The 27,327-nt window shown below is 53.6% G+C and overlaps 3 protein-coding genes across 4 annotated transcripts; 2 read left to right on the forward strand and 1 right to left on the reverse strand.

Annotated features, from left to right (window-relative positions):
* Nucleotides 1-216: 216 nt before the first annotated feature.
* WDR38 (WD repeat domain 38) lies at nucleotides 217-9,143 on the forward strand (the record flags this gene model as incomplete). Its single annotated transcript, XM_081103170.1, has 10 exons — nucleotides 217-293; nucleotides 4,707-4,833; nucleotides 5,700-5,820; nucleotides 6,958-7,074; nucleotides 7,160-7,257; nucleotides 7,593-7,673; nucleotides 7,922-8,053; nucleotides 8,172-8,321; nucleotides 8,659-8,706; nucleotides 8,808-9,143. 10 exons carry the CDS (start codon nucleotides 217-219, stop codon nucleotides 8,883-8,885), a joined length of 1,029 nt encoding a protein of 342 aa, XP_080959296.1. The 3' UTR covers nucleotides 8,886-9,143.
* RPL35 (ribosomal protein L35) lies at nucleotides 9,141-13,984 on the reverse strand. The gene is made up of 5 exons (XM_081104295.1): nucleotides 13,873-13,984; nucleotides 13,572-13,604; nucleotides 13,030-13,166; nucleotides 11,817-11,898; nucleotides 9,141-9,325 (listed from the first exon to the last, which is right to left on the reverse strand). The coding sequence occupies exons 1-5, from the start codon at nucleotides 13,882-13,884 to the stop codon at nucleotides 9,176-9,178; spliced, it is 414 nt and encodes a 137-aa protein (XP_080960421.1). The 5' UTR covers nucleotides 13,885-13,984; the 3' UTR covers nucleotides 9,141-9,175.
* A 4,603-nt stretch (nucleotides 13,985-18,587) lies between these two features.
* Nucleotides 18,588-26,789, forward strand: ARPC5L (actin related protein 2/3 complex subunit 5 like). 2 transcript variants are annotated; one of them, XR_013996624.1, is made up of 7 exons: nucleotides 18,588-18,850; nucleotides 19,305-19,429; nucleotides 19,539-19,625; nucleotides 20,130-20,188; nucleotides 23,199-23,318; nucleotides 24,804-24,980; nucleotides 26,247-26,789. XR_013996624.1 is itself a non-coding variant. In XM_081102936.1 (4 exons), exons 1-4 carry the CDS (start codon nucleotides 18,722-18,724, stop codon nucleotides 26,307-26,309), a joined length of 462 nt encoding a protein of 153 aa, XP_080959062.1. In that variant the 5' UTR covers nucleotides 18,588-18,721; the 3' UTR covers nucleotides 26,310-26,789. The 2 variants fall into 2 exon arrangements, 1 of the variants encoding a protein (XP_080959062.1); XM_081102936.1 differs by lacking the exons at nucleotides 19,305-19,429; nucleotides 19,539-19,625; nucleotides 20,130-20,188 and having other exon boundaries at nucleotides 18,588-18,870; nucleotides 23,246-23,318.
* The last annotated feature ends 538 nt before the right edge of the window (nucleotides 26,790-27,327 follow it).

The following is a 27,327-nucleotide window of genomic DNA, read 5'->3' on the forward strand; positions in this document are numbered from 1 at the left end:
GCCAACAGGGGTCACTGGGAATTAACCCTGGGCGCTCTTGCCTCTCCCCTGTAATCAGGGCAACTGTGCCCAACCCAGATACACCTACATATCTTTAGGGCTAAATGAGAAAATGTGGACTCACATTGTAATAATCCTATCCTATATAATAAAGAGCTAATATGCTAATTAGACCAAACAGCAGAACGACCGTCCTGACGACATTCCAGAGGACCGATGGACAACCTTCTGGATGAAGCCCTTCTGCGAGGGGCGGCAGAGGCTGTGAGGGGCTTCGAGGGCCAGCAGAGGCTGTGAGGGGCTGCGAGGGTTAAGGCCTTTGCACGAATTTCGTGCATCGGGCCTCTAGTACTTTAATAACACAGCTGACCCACACAGAGCACTGACAATGCATCGGATGCCGTTCCAAGCACTTTGCATTAACTCCGTCCTCAAGGCAACCCTATGAGGTGGGAAGTAATCATCACCCTCATTGTAGACAGCAGGAAAAGGAAGCACAGAGCAGTTAGCTGGTGGGTGACGGAGCCAGATTTGAACAGCTATGGCTCCAGAACCCACAGGTGCACAGCTGGTTTTAAACCGAACTGGAGATCCCTGATTGATTAACAGAGGAGGATGCAGGACTGCCAATCCAGATGCCCTGCCCTCCACTCACTGGGCCAATGGAAAGCTGACCAAGGAACCTGAACTACCTGGATTTCGCTCTAGATTCTCAGCCCCTGCTCCCTGCCCTTTGCTGGCATGGCAGTGATGTAGTAGTCCTTCCCATCTTTGATCCCCCACCCCCCCCAGCTCCTTCCCATATGGTCCCTTTTGGCCATTAAAGGTTTCCGTTGTTTGCAACCAAAGAGCCCTGCTTGAGGTAGGAGCTCACCACTCCCCTGCCCCCACCCATGGTTAGTCCACGATCCTGATGGGTGTGGTGGACGCAAAAAAAATCAGAATCACTGGCAGTCGCTGTTGATCAGGGCTCTGTCCTTAGCCTTGTCCCAGTGAGCATCACTTTTACAGTTTGGGTTTAGAACACAGAAGGCCCGCTCATGAAATTTGCAGCTGCCACAGTGCAGAATTCATGCTTTGTGCAACAGAAGCCTCACTGACAACGCTCTCAAGACTAGGCGGCTGGATGGGAGCCAACGAGATGACATTTAGCCAGCATAACGCTTACATTGCCTGTGTTTCCGAAGAACTCATTGTGCACGTACCAGTTCGGGGGAGAGTTTGCCAGATAGTAGTCCATGGGAAAAAACTCGCACTACAAAGTCAGTGAGTCACCAGAATAATGTCGCTGCTGAAATACAAATGCTTCTGGTAATGCGGGTGGCACGACTAGAGCCTGAGAGTCTGGAAAACTGGAAATGACAGCACCTTTCAGCCTGGCCGCCAGTCCATACAGGGAGCACGGTTCCAGCTGTGGCCTCGACACTTCAGGAGGGACAATGGCAATTAACGTGCATTCCAATACAGATGGCCCAGGTTGGGGGGCAACCACTGAGACTTGAGGGTGTTGGTCACCCTTGGGGAGCTAGGACCCCTGTGTGCAAACTGCAGGGGATTCCCAGAGAAGAATCCCAAAGGCATACTATTAGGGGACCAGCTCCGGAAATTAGAGATGTTTTCATCAAAGCTGTTTGGGTGGCAAGTAACCAAAAACATACTGGAGATTGCTCAGGAAAGGAAGGAAGGAAGGAAGGAAGGAAGGAAGGAAGGAAGGAAGGAAGGAAGGGGAAAGAAAGAAGGAAGGAAAGAAGGAAGGAAGGAAGGGAGGGAGGGAGGGAGGGAGGGAGGGAGGGAGGGAGGAAGGAAGGAAGGGAGGGAGGGAGGGAGGGAGGGAGGGGAAAGAAGGAAGGAAGGAAGGAAGGAGAAGGAAGGAAGGAAGGGGAAAGAAGGAAGGAAGGAAGGAAGGAAGGAAGGAAGGAAGGAAGGAAGGGGAAAGAAAGAAGGAAGGAAGGAAGGAAGGAAGGAAGGAAGGAAGGAAGGAAGGAAGGAGAAAGAAGGAAGGAAGGAAGGAAGGAAGGAAGGAAGGAAGGAAGGAAGGAAGGGGAAAGAAAGAAGGAAGGAAGGAAGGAAGGAAGGAAGGAAGGAAGGAAGGAAGGAAGGAAGAAGTTTAAGGAAACGTGTGTTTTAGGACAGCAGCACCAGGAACTGGAGCTGGGAGCTGGAAAGCTGGCAGGAACCGGGCAGGCTGACTCTCGGCCTCTCCTCGCTGCTGGCTCTCTTGCTAATACACAGCTTTCTCTGCTTCCTGGGAACTGCACTCGCGCCCTGGCCATGCATATTCCACTAAACGACTGAGAATGGGGATGGTGCGGACAAGGAGTGGGTCACCTCCAGTGGGCGGAGTGAGAGTGGGAAAGGCCAGCACAGAGCCACCTCCTCAGTCTGGGCTGAGGGAGGAGAGGACATGGCAGGCCCTAAGACGGAAAAGGCAGTCCAGGGGTGGAAAATATTCCCCAAAGACCCTCTTGGAGTGGCTAGAATCTGGGTCCCCCAATATCCTGGACAAAACCTGAGTCAGTGCAGTACTGCTGCCACCATCACTGTGACACACTGGTGCCCCAACCCCTGGCAGGGACCACACCCTGCAGGTGCAGCCCCTGCTGAGCAGGAGGCCAGACAGCCCTGATCACCAGGCCCCTCTCTCCATCATGAGCTGTGCCTGGGCCCGGGCCCTTGGGGGAGCCTGGCAAAGGGTGTTTGTGTCTGGGCTCTAAGCCTAAGGGACTGGGGGTGTCACAGCTCCTGCCGTCGAGCACTTACTGCACCAGGAGACTCTGACAGGCACCATCTCACCGACTCCTCACAGGGCAGCCACATGAGCACCCCTATTTTACAGATGAGGAAACTGAGGCACCGAGTAACCAGGTGGCTTGCCCAGGTTGCAGAGCTGGTCGTCGGTACAACCCAGGTTTAACCCAGACCTGTGATTCTAATGTCTCATCTCTGAGGCAGGAGCTCTGACTTAGTCTGGGGTGGGCAAGGGGAGGCTGTAGGGGAAGGGGAGGGTTATTTGAGCTAGATCCGAAGGTAAGCACGGGCCAAGGGGGTGGGGAACCCCATGTGCACAGGCAAAAGGTGGAGGAAGGAAGAAAGGGCCCTTGTGGCTGAGTTCAGGGAGCAAGGTGGCAGCAGGGGACAGTGGCAGGATGAGGCAGGAGAGGTGGGCATGTGGCTCGAGCCCCTGAGGCCCCTGGAATTCATGGTGGGTGGTTGCAACCACAGACTCCTGCGTTAAGCAGAAAGGTTTTAACTCCTACTGGCCGAGGGGTCCCTGGGCCTGGTGGATGAGGTCTGCCTGGAGGGCTCTGGGAATGATGGGCTGGGCCATCCAAGTAGAGTAGGAACAACCAGGTGGCTGGAGAAATCCACAAGGGGAATGGGCTGGGGTGCCTGAGCAGAGGGAGGGAGGGCCTGGGGAGCCAGCTATGGGGCCACCGTGTCGGGACCCACGTCTGGGGGTGAGGGGCTGCCTCTATTAGAGGCCCAATTCAGACGGGTCCGTGAGGAGTCAATTCAGTGACCTGGGCCCTCTGGGAGTTAGAATGGGGGTGGGGCTGCCTCAAAGCCACCATTGTCACCCCCTCTCCCGCCTGACTGTCTGGGACCTAAAATAGAGCAGGAGCAGGGGATCTCGTGAGAAGGGTTTCTGGCAAAGAGATCTGGGAGGAAGGGTGTGAGTCACCACTGGGAACCCTCAAGTTTGAAGCTCCCAAAGCCCAGCTGCCCCACCCCCATCCCCAGGGAGTCTGGAATCCACTGGATGGCGAGCCGTAGAGCCCAGGGTGTCTCAGCCCCACCCTGTCCTGCGGGAAGGAAGCTGGCTCCAGCTCTGCCATGGAGGTGCTGGATGACTGGGCCAAATCTGCCCCCGCAGGACTTCAGCTTCTCAGATGTACCAGGAGTCAGGGACCTGGGCTGTGAGGGCCTGGAATTCATGGCAGGCGGTCCCAATAGAGGCCCCCAGAGTCAGGCACACATGGGAAAGTCTCAGTTCCTTTCCTGTGGGCTGAGTGACCTTTGAATGTCCCCCTCATCTTGGGGCCTCAGTTTCCTGATCTGTAAAATGGACATGGAAACCAAGTCCTGTTCTTTCCCAGCTTCCGCTTGCACTATTCAACAAGCATCATGACAGCTCCCGGGCCTCTCGCCACCACCTCCACTTCCTCCCACGGCACACTTCGTGCTGCTAGGAATGTGAACCACAGTGTCCCCATCTTCTAGCGCCCGGTGCTTTACACACACTACCTCTGGCTCCCCACATCCTGGAGGGCAAAGATGGGCATCATCTCCAGCCTTCTCCATGGGAGCTCTTCACCTCAGTACTGGCCACTCCTAGGATCATCCCTACCTGAGGGGCAGGGCTGATCCTCCCCATTGTGCAGGTGGGAAACAGGCACCTCTCCAAGGGGTCTGGGTCCTTCGCAAACTGATGGGCACTGTGCACGGGTTCAGAGCAGCGGGAGAGGCAGGCGCAGTGTGTGGGGCTGGCCTGCCCTCTGGCGGCCACGGTGCCAGCCACAGGCCCACCTCCAGGGAGCTGGGAACGGTCTCTCCCAGTCCATCTCACGACTCCCCAGAGGCCCCACAGCAGCTGCGCGCTCCCCGCCCCCCCCCGGTTGCCATGGAGACCACTTGTACACAGTTTCTTCTTCCCCCTTCCTTTTTCCTTCCCCTTCCCCTACCCCTTCCCCTTCCCCTGTCCCAAGTCCGGCCCGCAGCCCACCAGCGGGCCGGAGGGAGCCCGAGGGAGCTGGCCGCGGGCCCATGAACAGTAGGGCCCCAGGGAGGCTGGTCATAGGGAGAGTGAAATTCTTCCGCCGGCACCGCGGAGAGGTGAGGCCAGTGGGCCCTGCCCAGACTCTAGGCTCCTGGTTTCCCGTAGCGGAGCTCCAACTCCAGAATGGGCTCTAGGTTCTAAGCTCTGGTGCCAGAGAGGCCTCGGACCCCTGTTCTTTGGGCTCTGGCTTCAAAGTGAACTGGTTATGGACTGCAGCTCTAGAATGGACTCTTGGCTCAGAATCTGGTTCTAGAGAAGGCGCCAGCAGCTGGCGTCCATCAGATTCAGCTTCAGGCGCAGGTTCCCTTGGCGCTGGCTGCAGAGTGGTTCCTGGGTCTGGGCTCTGGCTGCAGAGTGGTTCCTGGGTCTGGGCTCTGGCTGCAGCGTGGTTCCTGGGTCTGGGCGCTGGCTGCAGAATGGTTCCTGGGTCTGGGCGCTGGCTGCAGAGTGGTTCCTGGGTCTGGGCGCTGGCTGCAGAGTGGTTCCTGGGTCTGGGCGCTGGCTGCAGAGTGGTTCCTGGGTCTGGGCTCTGGCTGCAGAATGGTTCCTGGGTCTGGGCGCTGGCTGCAGAGTGGTTCCTGGGTCTGGGCGCTGGCTGCAGAGTGGTTCCTGGGTCTGGGCTCTGGCTGCAGAGTGGTTCCTGGGTCTGGGCTCTGGCTGCAGAGTGGTTCCTGGGTCTGGGCTCTGGCTGCAGAGTGGTTCCTGGGTCTGGGCTCTGGCTGCAGAGTGGTTCCTGGGTCTGGGCGCTGGCTGCAGCGTGGTTCCTGGGTCTGGGCGCTGGCTGCAGAGTGAGGCCTGAAGCCGCGGCTCCAACCCCAGGCTCCTGGGGGTGTGTTTAGGGATGGCCCAGGGCTCTGGCGTCAAGAATGAACAGCAGGTGTTTCTTGCCCTTTGATGGGACTATTTCTGTGCTCTGTTCCAGGTCAACTTCTCCGCCTTCTCCCCGGACGGCCAGACGCTGCTCACAGCCTCTGAAGACGGCTGCGTGTACGGCTGGGAAACCCGGAGTGGGAATCTGCTGTGGAAGTTGGGCGGCCACACAGGTGGGCTCCTCGACCTGGATCGGGAGGCTAAGGCCCGCAATGACCTCCAACGTCTGAGCTGGGCACCCATGCAAGACAGCCTAGGCGGGGCTGAGGCACGAGAGCAAGGAGACGGACATGTTCCCTGGACCCTCTGACTCTGGCGGACCTGAACTCAGATCCTTTATTTTTTTTAGTATGTTTTTATTTGATTTCAGAGAGAAGGGAGAAGGGGAGAGATAGAAACATCAATGATGAGACTCATTGGCTGCCTCCTGCACTAGGGATCATGCAGGCATCCCAGGCATGTGCCCCAAGGGGCAATCTAACCGTGACCTCCAGGTTCAGGGGTCAATACTCAACACTGAGCCCCACCAGCAGGATTCAGATCCTACTTTTTAAAAAGTTTACAAATACACATATTTACGTCTTAACCATTTTTAAGTGTAGTGTTACCTACGTTCATATGGTTGTGCAACTAGTCTCCAGAACTCATCTTGCAAAAGTGAAAATATACCCATTAAACATCTCATTCCTCCCTTCCCCCAGACCCTGTCAACCATCATTCTGCGTTTTGTCTCCAAGAATTGGACTACGCTGTGCCTTTTATAAGGGGAACCATACAGTATTCCTCTTTGTGACTGGCTTACCTCTCAGCATAATGTCCTTAAGGTTCATCTGTTTTACCTCCTATTTTGACTGTGATTATGTAATGTCACCTCTGAACCTCTATTTCCTCCTCTGTAGAATGGGATAATGGTTGCTAACCTAGAGGACAAAATAATGCAAGGAAAGTACCTAGTACCCAAAGTACTCAGTAGATATAATTTACAATTAAGGAGACAAAGAAATAGCTCTGGTTCATTATAGGGCAGCCGGATTAATGCTATAATAGGAAAATCTGGGGGCTGGGGAGCTCAAAGGAGGCACTGAACCTATGCTGGGCTGTCAAGGAGTTTCTGGGAGGTGCCTGCATTTGATTGGTACTGATTGTGTGGGGTTGGTGTTCCAGGAATTCCAGGTGTATGGTGTAGGCTAGAAGGGAGTGAGGACAAGAGAGGTAGGCGATGAGACTGGAGAAATTAGTGGGTGTCAGAGTGGAGGGCCGGGGGGGGGGGAGGGAGGGGTGCCGTTCTCTGACCACGGCCACCCGCCCAGGCCCTGTGAAGTTCTGCCGCTTCTCCCCCGATGGCCGCCTCTTTGCCAGCACTTCCTATGACTGCACCATCCGCCTGTGGGACACAGCAGAAGCCAAGTGTCTGCAGATCTTACAGGGTGAGTAGGCTGGGTGGGACTGCAAGCCAAGCAGCCAGGCCTGGGTTCCCTTCCGGACCGTGCTGTGTCCTGTGCCACCTTGTAGGTCACCAGCGGAGTGTGGAAACAGTCAGCTTCAGTCCAGACTCCAAGCAGCTGGCATCGGGTGGCTGGGACAAGCGGGTGATGCTCTGGGAGGTGCAGGTATATGGAGGGGTGGCCAGAGAGCCTGGGACTGGATGACACACACCCTCCACACTGGTTCCAGAAAGATCATTCCCAGTCTTCTCCACTGCTCGTGCCCACACCAAGACCCCCTAGCATCTGGCTACAGCTACCTCTCCCCCACCCCGTGCCCATGAGGTTCCCCCTGCCTGGATTGCCCTCTCCTCAAGCTGGGAAAGTCTCCCAGACTCTGATATGCCACATTACCCAGGCAGCCCCGAAAGAAGGGCCTGGGTCTGACCCATCTGAGGCCTACAACCTGGCACTGTGAGGCTTCTGGGCTGCCCTCTGAAGCTCAGGGCTATCACCTTCAGTCTGGCCAGGTGCTGCGTCACTTAGCAGGGCACCAAGACTCCATCCAGAGCAGTGACTTCGCACCCAGCTCAGACTATCTGGTGAGCCACACCACCTCTACCCATGCCCCACTATAACAGTACCAGCACCCACTTTCCCACTTGGGGCTGAGCAGTGGTTAGAATTCTAGACCTTGTCTAGATGACTTGGCTCTTCTGAGCCCGAGTCCTCATCTGTAAGATGGGGATTCAGCAGGGCTTGGTGCCTGCTTTCTGGGTCTGACCAGCCTAGAAACTGGGAGGGTGGACATGGGTCCATTCTGGCCCATTCTTATGGCAGCTGTCTGCAGGCCACTGGTTCCTGGGACTCTACCATTCGCATCTGGGACCTTCGGACAGGGACCCCAGCGATCTTCCACCAGGAGCTGGAGGGTCACAGTGGCAATGTCAGCTGCCTGTGCTACTCAACATCTGGCCTGCTGGTGAGCTGGGCTGCCTGGGTTCTAGGCTGGTCCCTTGCTGGCAGCAAGACCCTTGAAGGGTCATGGGCCATTTGGGGGCAGTGAACATGCAGGCCTCAAACAGCTATCTGCTGTCTAGGCATCCGGCTCCTGGGACAAGACCATCCACATCTGGAAACCCTCGACTAGAAGCCTGCTTATCCAGCTCAAGGGTCACACCACCTGGGTGAAGAGCATAGCTTTCTCCCCAGATGGGTTGCAGCTGGCCAGCGCAGGCTACTCCCCAATGGTAACCCTACCCCGCCAGACTCCTCCTGGCAAACTCCTACCCTCACATTGGGCCTAGTAGAGTCCTCAGCCCTGTCCAGGAAGGACCACATCCTTGTGCCCTGAACAGGAAGGTGCCAGCCACTAAAGTCTGTGCTAGCCCAAACGTAACACTTGTAGGATTTAAGTAGCTTCAGGGGAAATTGCACTGCACTGCTTTTTTTGCATCAGATATTATGGCAGGCACCTTAAATATACCTCAAAAACAAAACCCAGTCCAAAGATGTTGGCTAGGACTCACCCCCAAAGGTGATTTAAGTCACTTGTGTTGTGAGGCCTCCCTTTCTGTTTATTTCCAGATCAAAGTCTGGGACTGCAACACAGGAATGTGCATTGAAACCCTGAAGGTAAGGCCTGTGGCTGTAGCATCCAAAGGAGCAGTAGGTGTACCAGGAAGCTGGGCTCAGGCAGGACTTGCATCCTCAGAGCCCAACACTGTTCTTGGCAGGGAGCCCTGGATGTGGCCCACGCTTGCACCTTCACCCCAGATGGGAAACTCTTATTGGTGTCTGGAGCTGTTGATTAGGCAAGTCGCCAAGTCCCCCGCATGATCAACCACCCAGAGCCTCCAGTGTAACATCGCCACACAAGGCTCTCAAACCTCACGCCCCTGCCTCTCCCTGCCCAGGGCGCTTGGGGCCTGGCGAAAGCAGTCAGGGCCGTTCCGTGCCACAGGCCCAAAGTAACCATAACCGAGTACCCAGCAGATCCGTGCCATGGCCCCACAACAGCCCCTCTCTCCAGCACGGTTGGTTAAAACAACTGCAAACACAAAGCAACAGTCAGCCAGTGTGTGCTTTATTGACGCCACGATGCTCAGGCCTTGACCGCATACTTCCGTAGGGGGTAGAGCCGCTCCTTCCGCTGCTGCTTCTTGGTCTTCAGGTTCTCTTCATGCTTGTTGAGCCGGCGGCGCATGGCGCGTGTTTTCTTGGGCCGCAGATCCAGGGGCTTGTACTTCTTGCCCTGGGTGATGGGAGAGCAGGGGGAATCTGAGGACCAGGGCTTAGGAGCTACTGCAATAGCTAAGCAAGCCACAGAGATTGGAACTAGGTGTTGAGATGGCGCTGGGAAGAGCGGAGAGGTAACTGAGGAAGGTACATGGCTGGGCTGGGGAGGTTCATTTGTAGACATGAGTGTGAGGAGCTATATGACACCCAGCCCAGTAGGGGACTGTCACCATGGGACCGGGCAGGCCACACTTCTTGCTTACTAGTTCATACAATGCCCCCAAATTCAAGGTGGGGGGGAGGATCATCCCCATTAAAAAAAAAAAAAAGTATTTTGAGTTAGAGCCAAAAAGCAAGTGAACTTGCCAGAATCTCATGAAAACTGTGGCAGAACTGGGATCTGCACCTAAATCAACCAACTCCCTACACGGTGTTCTTCCCACCAGCCGAATTCCTGCCATGGAGTCAACACCACATCCAAGTAAGGGGCATGTGGCACCCAGCAAGTATTGGGGTGGTCACTGTTTTCTTGGTTTAAGTTATGCAAGCTGGTGCATATGGTGATGGGGGGGGGTGCACCCTAAGCTGGTACTGGGTGAATCTGGAGTGTCTGCCAGGTACTCATGGGTGTCCCCTGTAATTACGTTCCCATTTTACAAGTCCCAGAGGGAAGCTCTGGCTTGGCCAAGGGAATCCCAGAGAGGCAAAAACCCTTTTCCTGCCTTAGGTGGCCTCCCACCAAACCTGCTCCCAGACCTGTAACAGGGCCATAGTGCCTCCACCCCTGGCTCTCACTTATTCTCGTCCCACTTGCTTCCAATGAGCAGGTCTAGACTAAGGCAGTGCTCATGGTCTCTCCTTTGTTATGCAAATGTTCCTTGGGCCCTCTTTGCCTTGAGGCCCTGTGCTGGGTGCTGGCTTGGCCAGAAATCAGGCCTGGTCCCGGTTCAAGGAGCTCCCAGCTCAGTGGGGAAGACTGAACAGATAACAAGTGGCCCATCGATGGGGGAGGTTTCACCTAGCAACTGGCAATAGCCCCGAAAGCAACTGAAAAGGGGGAGAAAACTGTGCACAAAACCCCTTAAGAATGACAGCTCAGGCTCTTTCTGGGAACCACCAACAGCCCGGAGGAGTAGGCACAGGGCAGAGAACTGCAGAAAGGGCCAAACAGGAGATGAGGACAAGTGCTGGAGGGAACTTGGAAGTATTAAAATCTTTGTCCACCAGGGCACGAGTCAGAACCTTGTGCATTTCAAATAACTAAGCCCCTTAGAGCTCTGCTACCCAATAGAATAGCCACTAGCCCATACTGTTTACATTAAGCCAGTCCTTAGACACCACAGTCACATTAAGTGATCAACGGACACATGTGGTCGGAGGTGACTGATGACAGAGCAGATACAGAACATGTCTGTCTGGTCCCCTCAGAGCCTGAAGAAAGCTTCAGACCCAATCCTCAGAGAAACGTTCCCACACAGATGTGCACACATCCAGGGGTGGCAACACCCCACCCCCATCCCCACAGTTGCATCCCTGGGAGGCTAGCCCAGGCACACCATGATGGCCTTTTTGGTATCAAACCTTCGTTATTCAAACACTAAATTGGGAGTTGATGTGAAGATGTAATTAAAGCCACTAATCAATCCGCTGATTTAAATTAAGAGAGAATATCCTGGGTAATCTAGGTGGGCCTGATAAAAACCAGCTGCAAGTCCTTCAAGGCAGGGCTGAGGCTCTCCCCAAGAAACTCCACCGGCGGCAGCAGCTTCAACCTGTGTCCTGAGTCCCAGCCTGCCCACAATCTTAAGCCAGCCCTCACAACCACATAGGCCCATTCCTTGTAACAAAATATACATATTCATGCACACACAAAGTATCCCACTGATTTGCCTTCACTGCTTGAACCCCGGTAGACTCATTTGAGGACAGGACTAGGAAATGGTTGTCAATATCCTAGGCTGAGGGATCAGACACCCGTGGAAATCTCCCAGGAGCACCCCATTCACCCCTCCCCAGGGCATGGTTTTGGACCTCAGCCCAATCACTCCATTATTTGTAGGCGACTATGAGCAACTTAACCTCTTTAAGCCTTGAGGTCCTCCTCCGAAAAACAAGAATGTCAGGTGTTTGGCAGTGACTGACACAGTACTCTAAGACAAGACATTTAGCAGTCAATCCTCAGACTGCCCAAACTCATGCAGCTGGTGAGGCTGGCTGTACCCAAACCCAAGTGTCCAGCCAGAGTCCTACCACGCTGTTGATTTCTTGACAATTGCAGCCCGAGGAAATGCAGTCTGCATACCACATGCTAGAGCAAGATGCTGGAAAGGCAAACCCATTTACAAGCTGGAAGGTTCTGGAAAGCCCAACGATGCCTGGGCAAAGCTCTGTCCCACATACACCAGCAGGAGAACCTCATCATCCTGACCGCCCTCAGCAAGGGAGGGCTGGAACTTTGCTCCCTAGAGCCAGGCAGCCCCACACCACCCCCCCGCCCCCCCACTCACCTTGTAGAATTTCCTGAGGTTCTCTTTCTGAGTCTGGTTAATGACGGTAAGAACACGGGCGATAGACTTGCGAACAACTCGGCTACAAAAACAGAGACGTCAGTGAACACACAGCATCTCATTCAGGGCCTGACCCAGATCTCATCCATATCCACCCAAGATGCATGCGCTTAACCCAGCCAGGAGCAAGGTATTCTGGGGGTAAGGTGGGAGCGACTCTAGTACGTATACGGGAATCTCAGGAGTGAATAGGGAAGGCCTGGAGTGTCCAGTGCTTTGGAGGATCTGTGAAGTGTCCACTGAGGAGGCTGAATGAGGCGCGATGGAGGGCTGATCAGAAAAGATCCTCCATGCCAGGCCATACATCCTGAGGACTATGAAGCCGACCTCGCCAATGCCCATCTTAATGAGCTGACCAGAAAGAATCAAGTCACAAGCTGGGCAACCAGGGAAGCTTAAAGAGCCACAGCAGGGGCCACAGGGGAGGGAGAAATGCTACTGGGCAGAGAGCTGGAAGCCAGGAACAGCTGGGGGCCGGTGACTCGGTAGTCCTGTTGGGGGGTGAGAGGAGGCTCACTCAGTAGACAGCCTGGTAAACCTGCTCTTGAGGATTCGGCATGACACTTGCTTACATGCCCCCAAACTCACCCAATGTCCTCCCACCACGTGAAGGCTTTTGGGGACATTTCATAGAAGGAAAAAAAAACCCTGCCCACCAGGTAGGATGTGGCATAAGTGGAATTTATGCCCAGGTTGACTGACTCCAAACCCACATTCCTTACACAATTCTTGATCCACGGAAATCACTATTTTACACTACAACTCAAGTAAGGTGCAAGGCACCCACCTACCAACTGGGGGGAGGGAGGGGGGGGGCAAGTGCTGGTGGAAGATTAAAGAAAACGTCCAGTTGGGCTTTTTGAAGGAAGCATTGGGATGTCCCCGAAGAGGGACACCCTCTTCTTTCACCAGCCAGAGGAGCTGATGGGCACTCCGGGCAACAGGGCCACACGGTCAAAGGCAGGTGAAGAGCAGCGGGTCCCCTCCGCGCAGGGCCGTGAGCAGGTGAGCCTGGCACTCCAACCCGCAGATCCACCGAACGGGCACTTCAGCGGACACCGCCTGAGCCAACCTCAGAGATCCACCAACGCCCCGATGCACACAGACTGCCCCCGCCGCCCTGAGGCCCGTGGTCCGGCCGCCCGTCACTTACATCTTAGAAAGCTTGGAAGCTGCGCCGCCTGTCACTTTGGCTACGCGCAGCTGGGACAGCTCCACCTTCAAGTCGTCCAGCTGTTTGAGCAGCTCCTCCTTCTTCTTGCCGCGAAGGTCCCGAGCCTTAATTTTGGCCTGCGTGCAAGGAAGGGTCTGCGTCAAGTGCCGGGTGCCTCCGTCTCCCCCGCCGCCGCTCCCCGAGGCTTCCACCGGCCCTCCCCGCCCCTCCACCTGCGTCCTGGCCAGCCCCAGGAGGGCGCGCGCCCGGCGCAGGGTCTCCGAGGCCCAGGTCGGCTACGAGGCTGGGCCGCTACTCCCGCTCCGCAGACGGGAAGACGGAGGCCGCCGGCAGCGCGCGCACCGCTCCGAGCCCAGGCCGGCAGGGGTGGGAGGAAGGCCGGCAGTGGCGGAGCTAGGCCATTCCGCACTATACTCCACAGGCCCGGCTGGCAGAGGGGACCCCAGGGTTCACCCCGCACCCCCAACCCCAGTCTCCGAGCCCAACAACGCGCGGATGGCTCCCGATTCCTCAGCTCTCACCATAGCTGAACACCCCGCCGCCGCCGCCGCCTGCTTGGAGAGAAAGAGGAAGGGGCGGGGCTGACCTTTACAACTACTGCCGGGTGACGGCGGGCGCGGCCAATGGCGGCGCAGCAGGGGACCCCCCCCCCCGGCTCCGCCCCTTCCAGCCCCGCCCCAACGCCGCGAGTAGCGGAGCGGTACTGCCCGCCCAGTTCTGTAGTTCTCGCAGCTGTCCGCCGCCGGTCCCCAGGATGACTTTGGTCGGCTTCATCCCGAGCCGAGCAGTTGGGGAAACTGAGGCACGGGAGAGGCAGTTTACCAGACACGGCATAGTGAGGACTCAAATTCGTCTATGTAGTCATTTGTTCGTTCATTCCATCTTTGCAGGTCGCCCAGTTCGTGCTACTCTGTTCTGGGGATGGAGATGAGTTGAGGATTTTCAAAGATGAATTCATACGGCCCCTGGCGTGGAGGAATTTAAAGGCCGAGGTGGGCGGGGAGAGGCGGGGTCAACTATAAATCCAACTCCATCAACGTTCCAATGGAGGCAGCATGTGGCAGGGGAAGGAGCATTCATGGCCTTTTTTAGTGAACCTGACCCTATTTCAGATTCTTTTGTCTTTTTAATATATCTTTATTGGTCTCAGGAAGGGAGAGGGGGAGATTGAAACATCAATGATGAGAGAGACTCATTGATTGGCTGCCTCCTGCACGCCCTACTGGGGATCTAGCCCGCAACCTGGGCATATGCCCTTGGCCTGGATCGAACCTGGGACCCTTCAGCCGCAGGCTGACGCTCTATCCACTGAGCCAAACTGCCTAGGGCCAGTTTCAGATTCTTGCTCTGTTGCCTGGTGCTAGCAAATACCTTCCTTTCTCTGAGTCTCAGCTTTCTCACTGTGAAATGGGGTATTTATGAGGATTAGGAAGATAACACTTAAAACTCTTCTCACAAGACCTGATGTGTAACAATTGATCAAAATACCATCCGTATTAATGCTCCCTCCCAGTGGAATGAACACTTGAGTTGGGCCCTGAAAGTTAAAGGGGAACGCACAAAGCAGGAGGGTACTCAGGCTTTCAGACTGGGCAGTTCGTTTCCCTAACCAGCAGGCAGGAATCAGTGCTCCAGTGTCACTCCATTGCCTTTAACGACGACACACCCACACTTCTTACAGTGCTACTTAATGCCAGGTTGCCCCCTTGTTGCTGTCAGGTGTCATCTCGGAGAGCCTTCTCCCACCCCTTCTTTATACCCTAGCCTTGGAATAAACTGGCACAACCTCCCGTGTCCCAAGTTTTCTGTGCAATCCTCTCTTTAGCTCCAAACACCCTGGGTTAAAATGTTGTCTCTATAGCCAGCCTGGAAGTTCTCCGGGGGCAGAACCATGCCTGATACATGATTTCGTTTTTCTAGTCTCCAGACACAACATGTGAGTGCTTGTTGGATGAATGAATGAGCCTTGTCCCAGATTACAACAAGAAAGAATTTTAGGCCCTAGCTGGTTTGGCTCAGTGGATAAAGCGTGGGCCTGCGGACTGAAGGGTCCTGGGTTCGGTTCAAGTCAAGGGCACACGCTCAGGTTGTGGGCTCGATCCCCAGTAGGGGGCGTGCAGGAGGTAGCCCATCAATGATTCTCTCTCATCATCGATGTTTCTATCTCTCCCTCCCTCCCTCTCTGAAATCAATAAAATAAATAAAAAGTATTTAAAAAAAAAAGAAAAAAGAATTTTAGGAAGTGGAGAGATATGGGGAGGAGACGGCAGAGGGCAATCATGGCCTGGATTCATCTTAAATGGAAGTTGAATAGTGCTCAGGGCCTTTGCTTTCTTATTTCCCAAATGGTTAAGTTTCTATTAGAGCTAATGATTGTGTACATCTTTTCTGGACTTGAGGTCATCTGTGACTGACTTCCACTCCTCTTACATGCTGCCACATCCAATCCATCAGCAAATTCTGTAGCCTCTACCTTCAAAAATATACCTGACCTCTTCTCACCACTTAAAAAAAAAAAATCCTCACCTGAGGATGTTTATTGATTTTAGAGAGAGGATGAAGAGGGTGGAGAACAACATCGATATGAGAAACATCAACCGGTTGCCTCCAATATGTGCCCAACCTGGGATAGAACCCATAACCTAGATATGAGCCTTGACCAGAAATTGAACCCATAACCTTTCTATTAACAGATGACATTCCAACCAAGCCACACTGGCCAGAGCCCCACCACTCACTGGCACCTATCTGGTCTGAGTCGCCATTGACTGTCACCTGAATTATTGGTGTCACCTCTTAAATCACCTACTTTGGCTCTTGCTCCCAGGTGTTCTCAATATGGCTGCTAGAGGGATCCTTTTTAAAAAATATATTTTATTAATTTTTTATAGAGAGGAAGGGAGAGGGATAGAGAGTTAGAAACATCGATGAGAGAGAAACATCCATCAGCTGCCTCCTGCACACCTCCTACTGGGGATGTGCCTGCAACCAAGATACATGCCCTTGACCGGAATCGAACCTGGGACCTTTCAGTCTGAAGGCCGATGCTCTATCCCAGGGGTGGGCAAACTTTTTGACTCGAGGGCCACAATGGGTTCTTAAACTGGACCGGAGGGCCGGAACAAAAGCATGGATGGAGTGTTTGTGTGAACTAATATAAATTCAAAGTAAACATCATTACATAAAAGGGTACGGTCTTTTTTTTCAATAGTTTTTTTTCAATAGTTTTATTTGGCCGTAGTTTGCCCACGGCTGCTCTATCCACTGAGCTAAACCAGTTAAGGCCAGAGGGGTCCTTTTCACACATGCCACTGCTCTGCCCAGAATTTCCAGGGCTGTCCCATCTGGAGTAAGACCACATCTTTTCCTCAAAGCCGTACAGCATCTCCTCCACTTCCACCTCATCTCTTCTCACTCTTGCTCCAGTATGGCCTTGCTGTTTCTGGAATACACCAAGCTTGCCCTGCCTCTGGGCCTTTGCGTGGTTCCCTCCTCCACGTCCCTCAGGTCCCGAATCAGGGTCACCTTCTAAGGGACATCTCTGTTGACCACCGTATCTACGGTACTCACTCTCGGGCACTGCATGGTTGCTGTTGTTTTCCCTTGGCACAGCCATCTCTGACGTAGTCTAGTACAGACTTTTTTTTTTTTTTTTTTAATATATTTTATTGATTTTCCACAGAGAGGAAGGGGGAGAGACAGAGAGCCAGAAACATCGATGAGAGAGAAACATCGATCAGCCGCCTCCTGCACATCTCCCACTGGGGATGTGCCCGCAACCCAAGTACATACATGCCCCTGACCGGAATCGAACCTGGGACCCTTCAGTCCACAGGCCGACGCTCCATCCACTGAGCCAAACCGGCTTCGGCTAGTACAGACTTTTAAATTCTGCCTTCCCGGCTGGAATGGAGGCCCACAGCTATAGGAGAAACGTGTTTGCATTCACCAGTTTATTTGGAGGTTACTTCCTTACTTATAAAATGGGCACATCTGACTTAAAGTTCCTCCTGGCCAGGCTGTTCTGGGGCTATGAATTTCTGCTGTCTTGTGGCCTGCTTGATTTCTTCCAAGGTACGGAGCTGAGAGACAGACAAAAGCGTGCTTCGCCTGTCCCCTGGCTTTCTTCGGCACCTATTTCCCCCTGGAAGAGCCTGTATCTTATTTTTATTTATTTATTTAAAATCCTCACCCCAGGATATTTTCCCATTGATTTTTAGGGGGAAAGTGGAAGAGAGAGGGAAAGACAGAGAGAAACATCGATGTGAGGGAAACACACGATTGGTTGCCTCCTGCACGAGCCCTGACCAGGGCCGGGGCTGGGGAGGAGCCTGCAACCGAGGTTACATGCCCTTGGCCAGAATCGAACCCGGGACCCTTTGGCCCACAGGCGACGCTCTACCCACTGAGCCAAACCGGCGAGGGCTAAGAGTCTCTATCTTGATCACCCAAGATTAGGTAGCCTCATAGTCTGGTCTATTTTTCTTCTTCAATTAGCAATAATCGCCCCTCAGATAAACCTCATTGGCTACCAGACTGCACTGCGCAAAGCTTGGCCTATTTTTGATCTGCAGACACAGTTCAATGAGAAATACTCAAAGCAACAAAACAAATCCCATTTCACTCGTGACCAACCTTTATTAAAGAGTACTATTCTATGAAAACCAAGACCCGCGTTGGTCTAAGGCCCATTAATGGAACCCCTCCGCAGCAGCCGAGGCACCTCATCCTGGCACTGGAGCCGCCCTTGACTGCGCCCGACCTGCACCCCAATCGCCCCCATCTCAGGCTGTGGCTTCCTGCCAGGAAATGCCTCTCCAGTCGGGTCCAACCTCTCAGTCCCGAGGGCCTCGCCCTTCCTGCTCGGATGGCGGCCAGAGTCACCTCCTCTCCTCACCCCGACCCCGCCTGGCCAAGGTGACTGCTCCACCTGCGGGGGCCTCACACCCTCCAGTCCAAAGGTCTTCACTGTCTTATCAACAAGATACACTTTAAACGTCTTTCAGTTCTCCCGGTCACTGGGCACCAGGGTCACTGTGCACAAGGCAGAGGCCACCTCCTCTCAGCTCAGTGCGGTGGCGTGCAAGGCTCCCCCAACCCCCGTCACTCCCGGGGCACAAGAACCACTACTCATCCCTCAGCTTGAAGGTTTCTCCTCCAAGAAGCCTGCCCGCCATTCGGCAGGCACAGCCGGTGCCTTCTCCTGCGGCGGCCGTGCTCCCTCCGTCTGGGCAGTGATGACCCCCGGAGTCCGGGGCTGTGCCCGCGCCAGCCCCTGCCAGGGCAGGGGCTCACGGAACGCGGGAGGGAGGCCGAGCAGCGAGCGCGGGAGCGGCGTCGGAGACGCTGGGCCTGCTCGGGACGGGCGCCCGCTCCTCAGAGGGGAAGACGGGAGTCAGGCGGTGACGGGGGCCGGGAGGGCGGGGATCGGGTCGCAACAAGACCAACCGCAGAGCGCTTTCAGCTGCGCCCCAACGTCTCTGTCCCGCCTTCCACCTGCACTTCCGGTTCCGGCGTGGGCCGGAAGTGGGCGGGCGGCGGCGGCGGCGCGCGCGGAGGAGGTGGAGGTAGTGCCGGGCGGCCGCTTCCCGCCCCCGAGCCGGTTCGGAGCGGAGCGAATCTGAGGTCGGACCCGGAGCGGAGCCGGCCGAGCGGGCGCCGAGCCCACGCCATGGCCCGGAATACGCTGTCCTCGCGCTTCCGTCGGGTGGACATCGACGAGTTTGACGAGAACAAATTCGTGGACGAGCAGGAGGAGGCGGCGGCGGCGGCAGGCGAGCCAGGCCCGGACCCTAACGAGGTGGACGGGCTCCTGCGGCAATATCCTTCCCCGGCGTGGCGGCTCGGGCTCCCCCTGGCCCAGCGCTCCCACTTCCCTCCCCGCGGCCCCTCAGGCTGACTCCCCACTCCTCTTATCCGCGGCCCCTCCGGTCAGTCTCCCAACTCTCTTCCGACCTGGCTCCCCCCCGGGCAAGGTTCCCTGAGCCCGAATAGCCCCCGCGCCCCCTGACCCGCCTCCGCACCCCCGCGTTCCCGGCCCCCGCCCCGGAGTCTCCCTCAGCAGCTCAGCCCCACGCGGCCCCTGCGCCCCGCTGGGCCGGCTTGCTCGGCGGCTCCAGGCGCGCGCGGCTCTCGCCTCCAGCCGCTCCGCTGCTCGCGGCTCTGCGAGGCCTCTCCTCCTTTCCTCCCCTTTCCTGCTCGCCCTCGAGGCTGTCCCTTCCTTGGACGCCCCATCTCTCCATCCTTCCCTGCAGGCAGTGGGGTCCCACTCGGGCTTCCCCGGCGGGAGGGGCCGAGGCGAACCACCGCTGAGGAATGGAGCAGCCCGGGCGGCTCCTGGGCACGGCGCTCTCGGGCCTGATCGCTGCACCGCACGACAGTAGGTGGGAGGGTGGCCGCGGGGAAGAAAGGTCACAGGGGTAGCCTTCGTCCAGCCCTGAGGCCGGAGGTTGTCCGCCTCTCGCCCACAAACCGATCTGACCCTGCAGCTTCATGCCCCGGTTGCCGACCTATGCTCAGCTGCCTACGAACGCCTTGGGTGTTTGGACCTTGATGGTCTCAGCCATGTTCAACAAGTGAGTTTGCCCCCCCCCCCCCGCCTTCTTGTGCAGGAAGCAGTGGGGAAAAACTGGTTGTTTCGAGCTAAGAAAAACCGGAGAGCAAAAAGTGAAATGTAAAAGTAGAGCCCCACGACTGGAAACGACTATTTTTGTGGCCGCTGAAAACTAGCATTTAGAAAACAAGATTAAAAATAGAGGCGGTTGTCACAGCCTGCTTGGCCCCTTAGCAGCTTGAACACAGGAAACTGACTTATTCTCAGAGGAAGGATTTTTCTTTATTCAAACGGTGCTACAGGAAGTGCCTGCCCCTCCCCCGCCCTTGCCAGCGCAGGGTGGGAGGCTCATGCCGTATAGAAATCAGGTTCTGGGTGTTTAATCAGTTGACTCAGCGTGGAAGTCAGGCCCATAGACTGCCTTTGGGAGGAGTCCAGTGTGCCTTGAAAAGAAAAACCTTCAGACTGACTTTGTTTGGACAGGAATGTGTTTTCGAATACAAACTTGTATTTCCTGCCCCATCAGGCTCGCCTTGCTTATTCCTTCGGTGAAATGGTGGCATGCGAAGACTCCACTGAAGGAAGGTTTGAGTTTGCAGTCTGGTGCGGGTCCTCATTCATGGGCAGGTGGTGCCCAAAGGGCTGCAGGGTCAGGCCTGTGGCCCAGAAACGTCCACAGATGTGGAGGACACGGTCTGGTTATCTGCTGCCTTGGTTCTGGCAGATTTAAAGGTCTTCTCTTATATGCCCTTGAGAAAAGGGTTTCTTGAGGCTGCTTGGAGACAGCCTGGCACGTCCCGGGGATGGTAGTTTCTTCACTGCTGGTAATGTTGGGAACCTTGTTACCATGGAGCGTGTACCTCTTGGGATTGGGGAAAGGGAGGTTAGCCGGTGAGAACTGAAATCCTAGCAAATGTGAGGCCCAGGGAGGGAAGAGGAACTAATATTTACTGCGTCCTTACCATGTGCCAGGTATTGGGCTTATATTCCATCATTGATTTTAAACTGTGGAGCAGGCTTCTAGGAGTCAGAACAGAGGAGAGTAGAAATAGGGGTCGGTTGATTGGAATGGGAAGTGCTGGGAGGAGGCCTGTCTGTATATGGAAGCGAGTCATGGTGGGAGTAACAGATGAAATGAAAACACGTGCTGTGCATCCATACGGACCCAGCTCTATCATGCCATAGCTATGTGACCTTGAGTGGTCAGGCACACTCTCAAGCTCAGCATCCTTCTCTGTTAAAAGGAGGAGACCCAAACTGCCTTGTATGTCCCATGGGAGCATCACTGGACAACATCCCAGAAGGCTTCAGCGCAGTGCTAGGCACAGAGCTTGTGTCTTGAACACGAAACTTGGGTCTGTGGGTGAAATGCAGTAGGAGACTGTAAAAAGAGCTTGGCTTTGGAGTCAGGTGTACTTGGGCTTGAAGGCCAGCTGGACAGCTTAGCTTTGTGACCTTGGACAGGTCACTTCCCTTCTGAGCCTCAAATTCATTGCCTTTAAGATAGAATGATGACTCTGGTCACAGACTTGTTAGTGATAATAACATGTGAAAGCACTGGCACAGGATCTGAGACCTTGCAGGGATTTTAAAGTAGTCATTCCTTTTCTTCCTTGCTGAGCACCTTCTGGTCCTTGGGAGCAGGGATCTGTTCAGAGAAGTGGTTTTGAGTGATTTTGCGCTCTCTCCTTTCCCTGAGGAAAGCTGGCAATGTTTGGAGACATTTTGATTGTCAGGACTTGAGAGATCTAGTGGGTAGAGGCCAGGGATGCTGCTAAAATTGTCCGATGCATAGGCAGACCCCCACATTGATCATCTGGTCTAAAATGTCAGTAGTGCCAGGGTTGAGAAACCCTGAGATAGAGGAGACTAGGGGTTGGGCAGGGCTCCCCAGCCTGCACAGCCTGTTCTCTGAAAGGGCCGGAGGCCAGCTTGCTAAATGGTATGCCCTCGCAGCACCCTGTATCTCCTCACCTGCTGCAGGCCCACTACCCATCAGCTCCTAGCGTGAACGCTTGGGAGACTGGCAACAGTGAGGTGACTCTAAAGCAGTGGCTCTTTTTGCTCTAGTGGACTAGTTATCCTACTCTTCCAAATGATTTTGTTTGCCAACCATGCTGAAGAGTGAAGAGCACCAGCCAACATTTCCTGTTAAGCCTCTGGGTCTCTGCTTGTTGTTCTGGGACACCAAATTAGAAAAGAATTCTGCGGTAGAAGTTATCAGTGGCTGATGCCAGACTGGCCCTTGCCTGGCTGGGGAAGAGGAATTCCAAGACTGACAGATACAGGGTCTGTGGGTGGAGTGCCGCAGGCTCTGATCCACCTCCCACATTTGGGGGGTGAGCTCCCTCTTCAATGTGGAAGGTGGATCACAGCCCAGCAGGGGCCGGGGAGCTTGGCAGAAGTGGCTTTGGAGTGGTGTGGGCACTGCTCAGTCAAGATGGAGCCCACACTAGGGAAGACAGGACAGCTTTGCTCCAGAGCCCTGTCAGTTTATACGTGGGTATCGCTGCATGGTATCCGATTGGGCAGAAGCCATTCCTTGTTCTATTTTTGAGGCTTTTTGGCTGAAGCCAATGTTTCAGATGAGGAAATGAAAGTCGGCTAATGTAATTCAGTTTAAAATAGGTGTCACCTTTGGGGACCTAACCCAGATTATAAATTTCTTTTAAGTGCTGGCTATTCAGAACTCAGCAAAGAATCTGTCAGTATTGCAGCTGAGATTTGGGGGATAGGGGGCAGGGGGATCGGCTCATTTGTTGGCAAAGGTTCTTTTAGATTAATAAATCTCCCTCCTGGTAGCAGTTGGGACCTCACTGGCGTGGGGGAGGTCTTAGAAGATAACAGTTTCAGCACATCTTAATTTCTTTATTGGTTTAACTGATACAAAACATTGGATTGAGAGTGAGAAGACCTTGGTTTGTGCCTTTGTTCTTCCCTTTTGAGAACAAGGTGAGATTGATAACCTCACATGGTGGTTGTTAGTATCGAGTAGGGCAGATACCGGGACAGTACCTGTACAGAGCAGGTGCAAGCAACTCAGGATTTTGCTGTAAGATACCCCTTGAGGGTAATTGCTTTGCTGCTACCTTCCAGGGATCGAGGGAGTGTGTGTCCAAACTTGCTCTGAGCCCTAGCTGGTTTGGCTCAGGGGAGAGAGAGCATCAGCCTGTGGACTGAAGGTTCCTGGGTTTGATTCTGGTCAAGGGTGCATGCCCAGGTTTGGGGCTCGATCCCCAGGAGGGGGCGTACAGGAGGCAGCCGATCAATGCTTGTCTCTCATCATTGATGTTTCTATTTATCCCTATCCCTTCCTCTCTGAAATCAATCAATCAATCAGTCAATACATAAAATAAGAATCCTATTTCCTTTAAAAAACTTGCTTTGAGGGGGAATGTTTAGGGGATGGCAGAAGGGGTATGCAGCGTTGGCAGAGGTGTCCTCCACCCTCTGTGTGGCTCAGGGAGGCTACAGGCTACCGTCTAAGCAGCCTCTGTGTGCCCACCTTCAAGCCTCAGTGGGAGGTGGTTGGATGAGATAAGATGCCATTTGACTTCCGTCTTGAGCTGTTTTTGAGATGAGTTCATTAATAAAGGCATGGGCATGCTCGAACCTAGCCGTCCTTAACTGGTGGTGATGCACAGGGGACATGCTTCGGGCGTTTCATGCAGCCCTGCGGAATTCTCCCGTCAACACCAAGAATCAAGCTGTGAAGGTAAATGGGGTTGCGCTGCAGCTCTGCTGGGTGGTGTTGGGACCTGGGCTATGGTTGTCCGTTGTCTCCAGCTGAGCGTGAGCTGCCTGGGGCTCTGGACAGTGTCTGTTCCATCTCTGCATCAGTGAGTATCTGCCAAGGGAGTGAGTTGGCACTGGCAGTGCTTCCACGGAAGCCTCCTGGTGTTCCTGACATCAAAGCTATCAGTGTTTATAGTAAAAGCTCCCCAAAGAAACTGTTCACTCCTCCCCAGAGCCTCATGGGGTGAGAAGTCAGCCCAGCCCTTGGTGATTAGCAGAACTATAAATTAGCTTGCCATGTGAGACTTATCGGTGGTTAAGCTTTTATAGGCTATTGAATAGGCTTTATTTGCCTAAGGATTTTCAGTGCTTTTTAAGATTTCCTGCCTTTTACAAACTAGGTGAGAAGATACAGTTGTGCGTATTGCACCTGAGTCTAACATTTCATCACTGAAGCTAAAATTTGGTCCAGGGAAAGGGGTTGCCAAAGCTGGGATTTGCCCTTTTGTGGCTCACGAGATAGAACATCAGCCTGTGGACTGAAGGGTGTGTACAATGGCTGCACCTCTCAAACTTGGAAGGGAATGGCCCCTCTATTACTGGGGTGAGCACAGAGGGAAGCTGCAGACAGATAAACTTGTTTTTTAAAAAATAGATCTCCACCATTGTGATCCTGTGGATTCTAAGGCCTTGCTGGTGTCATCAAAAGTAGTGACATTTGCCCTGACTGGTGGCCTCAGTGGTTAGAGCATCAGCCTGTACACTGGAGGGTCACGGGTTTGATTTTGGTCAAGGGCACATACCTGGGATGCAGGTTCGATCCTTCACCCAGGTCAGGTTGCGTGCGAGAGACAACCAATTGATGTCTCTCCCCGCCTCCTCTCCCTCGATCCTTCCATTCTCTAGAAATCAATGGAAAAAAATATTCTCCAGTGAGGATTTAAAAAAAAAAAATAGTAGTGATGTTCTCCCCAGTAAAGTAGTTATTCTCCTCCCTCCCAAATAATGGAATAACTTATTGACATAAATAAGGGATACTTTGAAATTGAAGTCAACAAAAGAATTTCTCCCCACTTATTTTTTTTTTAAAATATATTTTATTGATTTTTTTTACAGAGAGGAAGGGAGAGAGATAGAGAGTTAGAAGCATTGATGAGAGAGAAACATCGATCCAACTGCCTCCTGCACATCTACTGGGGATGTGCCCGCAACCCAGGTACATGCCCTTGACCAGAAGCGAACCTGGGACCTTTCAGTCTGCAGGCCGATGCTCTATCCACTGAGCCAAACCAGTTTCGGCAAGAATTTCTCCCCATTTATTTTTTTAACCATCCCAGACGGATTAGAAATTATGCAGTTTCAGGTGAGTTCATACCGCTTGGTTTGGTGTTTCTGTGCCAGCAGTGGGGGGCCTGGATGTGTTGGGCTGTGGCTTGGCCTCACTCCTTTTCTCTTTCCTCTGTAGGAACGAGCCCAGGGTGTGGTGCTGAAAGTACTTACAAATTTTAAGAGCAGCGAGATTGAGCAGGCTGTGCAATCACTGGACAAAAATGGCATTGACTTGCTAATGAAGTACATTTATAAAGGGTTTGAGAAGCCCACAGAAAATAGCAGTGCAGTGTTACTCCAGTGGCATGAAAAGGTATGTGAACACACTGCCCGTGCAGGCAGCCCACGGACTCCCCTCCTTCGGGTTCAGATTAGCAGGTTAGATGTTCCAAAACAAACCTAGTAAGCTCTGATAGGCATAGGAGAACAAGGGGCCAAACTGGGACATTTGATCACTTGCCTCTGCCCAAAAAGCATCGGTAGGGATCCACTGTCTCTGGTAATCACAGCTGCTTTAGCTGCTGATGTATGCCAGGCAGGTCATGGGGCAGGTGACTTGGCATGGTAAGGTAGATGAGGAGTCCCAGATGGAGGCAGGCAGGCTTCTGGTGGCTGGGGCTTCATAATCCTTTTTGCTTTGGTGGAAGTGGAGGTGGTGGTGGTGATGGTAGGGGTGCTTGGGAAGGCAGGCTGTGCCCTCCAGCTAGCTCTAAGGGCTTCCTGCTCTGGCCTCAGCCTCACCAGGCCAGAGTGAGCAGAGGCAGAAACCTTCACAGTCACTTTAAAGGGCCTTCATCCACCAGCAGGAAAAGCTGTGCCTGTCCTTTGCTAGGGTTGGTATAAGAGCAGGCTTTTCGCCAAGCCTGTGTCTTGCCTATAAGTCACTGTCCCCGCACCCTGTAGAGCTACAGGAAGCATGCCCACCATCACAGGAGACCAGGCTCTCACTAACATCCTTCCTGAATGCTCCATTGTGTTTTAAGGGAGTGATCCTCTCACTGAGGGGTCAGGCATTTGGCAGCTTTGGTGCTGGGCTAGGGTTGTGGCCTTGGTCCTGCTGATGGGTGTGGTGCCTGCTCAGCAAGAAGGTGAGGCCCTTGGTTTAGTATGTGGGGGCAGCTGTGGTGCTTGGGGAAGTGAGCAAGCCCTCTGCATGGTATCAGGGCCAGGCCTTTTGGGGCCATTTAAGGCAACTTGGTGCTCAGCCCTATTGGCATTTCTAATGATGGCTCCTCGAGGTAGCTCTGATGGGCATGTCAGTTCAAGTGCCTAGAGCAGTGTCAGCAGGCTGGAAACCATGAGCTTGTCAAAGGGGAAACTTGGGGGGCTCTGTTGTGTGTGTGCTTGGTAACAGTGTTCTCAAGCCCAGTTCTGCCTAAAGAGTAACTCCTGGGCCTTGGCTCCAGGACAGGGCTGTTGCCTTCTCCTAATTGCCTGTGCTCTTGCCAGAATCCTTTTCTGGGATCTGTGACATAATGATCTGGGTTAGGGAGTGCATCATCCCCTCTCCCCTGGCAAGCCAGGTTTCTCCTTGTCCACCTGGGTTCATTTGACACGTTTCCTTTTCCTGTCCCCACAGGCATTAGCAGTAGGAGGACTAGGCTCCATTATAAGAGTTCTTACAGCAAGAAAGACTGTTTAAAAAAAAAAAAAGACTCATGTTACCTTGAGAAGAATTTTGGATGCACAGGCTGGTGAAGAAGGAATTGACAATGGACCATCTTCCTAGGAACTCCCAACTATTTCAGGACATGCATCCGCTGAAGTGTATTTTATTTTCAAGGTGGAGGGAGAAATTGTCTTACTGTTTCCTAAATCCTTTTGCAGGATCTGATAGTCTATGCCTTTGTCCATGAATAATGCAGAACTGACATTGTGACTGTCTGCCAGAGTGGCTGGCCAGTGTTGGTCAGGTGTCCCTGTGTGCACTGCCTGTTTAAAACGGGAAGGGATGCTTTGGGCAGGTACAGATCCAAGGGCTGCGGTGGAAGGCAGAGCTTGTGTTTCTGAATTGGAAACCCCCGGAGGGTTTGTACAGACATCCCATCCTCCCAGAAGGCGGGCTCTCTTGGGTTCATTGTAAAGTGCCTGCTGCATCAATAAAGCTCTTGGCTTATTAGTATATACTTTGCAGTGTGTTTCATATATGTTAAAAAAAAAAAAAAAAGGTTAGTGAATGGGATGGTAATGAATGAGGGGTTGACTATTCTGGAAACTCTCCAGGAAGCAAGCATGGCAATCCAGCCTCTTGCACAGCAGTACCTCAAGCCTGGGCTACAGTGTTACTGACTGCTATGGAGAGATGTTTTGCTGAATAAGTATTTATTGTTTTTACTCTTGATTTGTATGTAATTTGGAGCTTATTTAATAAAGTGCCAAACATTCAATAATTAACCTAGGCTTTAAAAAGTCTTTAGTTTGTGTGACTGCACTCGAGACGAGAGTAGGCCTCGGACAGGCCTGGTCACCATCTGACACTGGATTTGGCTGTGTGATAGCAACATTCTTATTGTGAAGTTGACAAGTTCTCTTTAAAGGATTAAAAGCCAGAAACAGGTAGCAATCAACCTACAAATATAAAAACCCATTTTGTTCCCTATAGCTAATAACAATGAGCTTTTCTGAAGTGAAAGATTCTTACCTTTTTAGCACACGTGACT

Source organism: Myotis nattereri (assembly GCF_964212035.1).
Source record: "Myotis nattereri genome assembly, chromosome: 12".
Lineage (NCBI taxonomy): Eukaryota > Metazoa > Chordata > Mammalia > Chiroptera > Vespertilionidae > Myotis > Myotis nattereri.

Coding starts and splice junctions, on each gene's coding strand:
- RPL35 (XM_081104295.1), bottom strand. Junction 13,167..13,571: donor CGGCGGGGTGTTCAGCTATG/GTGAGAGCTGAG, acceptor CCTTGCACGCAG/GCCAAAATTAAGGCTCGGGA. Junction 9,326..11,816: donor ACCTCAGGAAATTCTACAAG/GTGAGTGGGGGG, acceptor CCCATCACCCAG/GGCAAGAAGTACAAGCCCCT.
- ARPC5L (XM_081102936.1), top strand. CDS start 18,722: ATGGCCCGGAATACGCTGTCCTCGCGCTTCCGTCGGGTGGACATCGAC. Junction 23,319..24,803: donor CCAAGAATCAAGCTGTGAAG/GTAAATGGGGTT, acceptor TTTCCTCTGTAG/GAACGAGCCCAGGGTGTGGT. Junction 24,981..26,246: donor TACTCCAGTGGCATGAAAAG/GTATGTGAACAC, acceptor CTGTCCCCACAG/GCATTAGCAGTAGGAGGACT.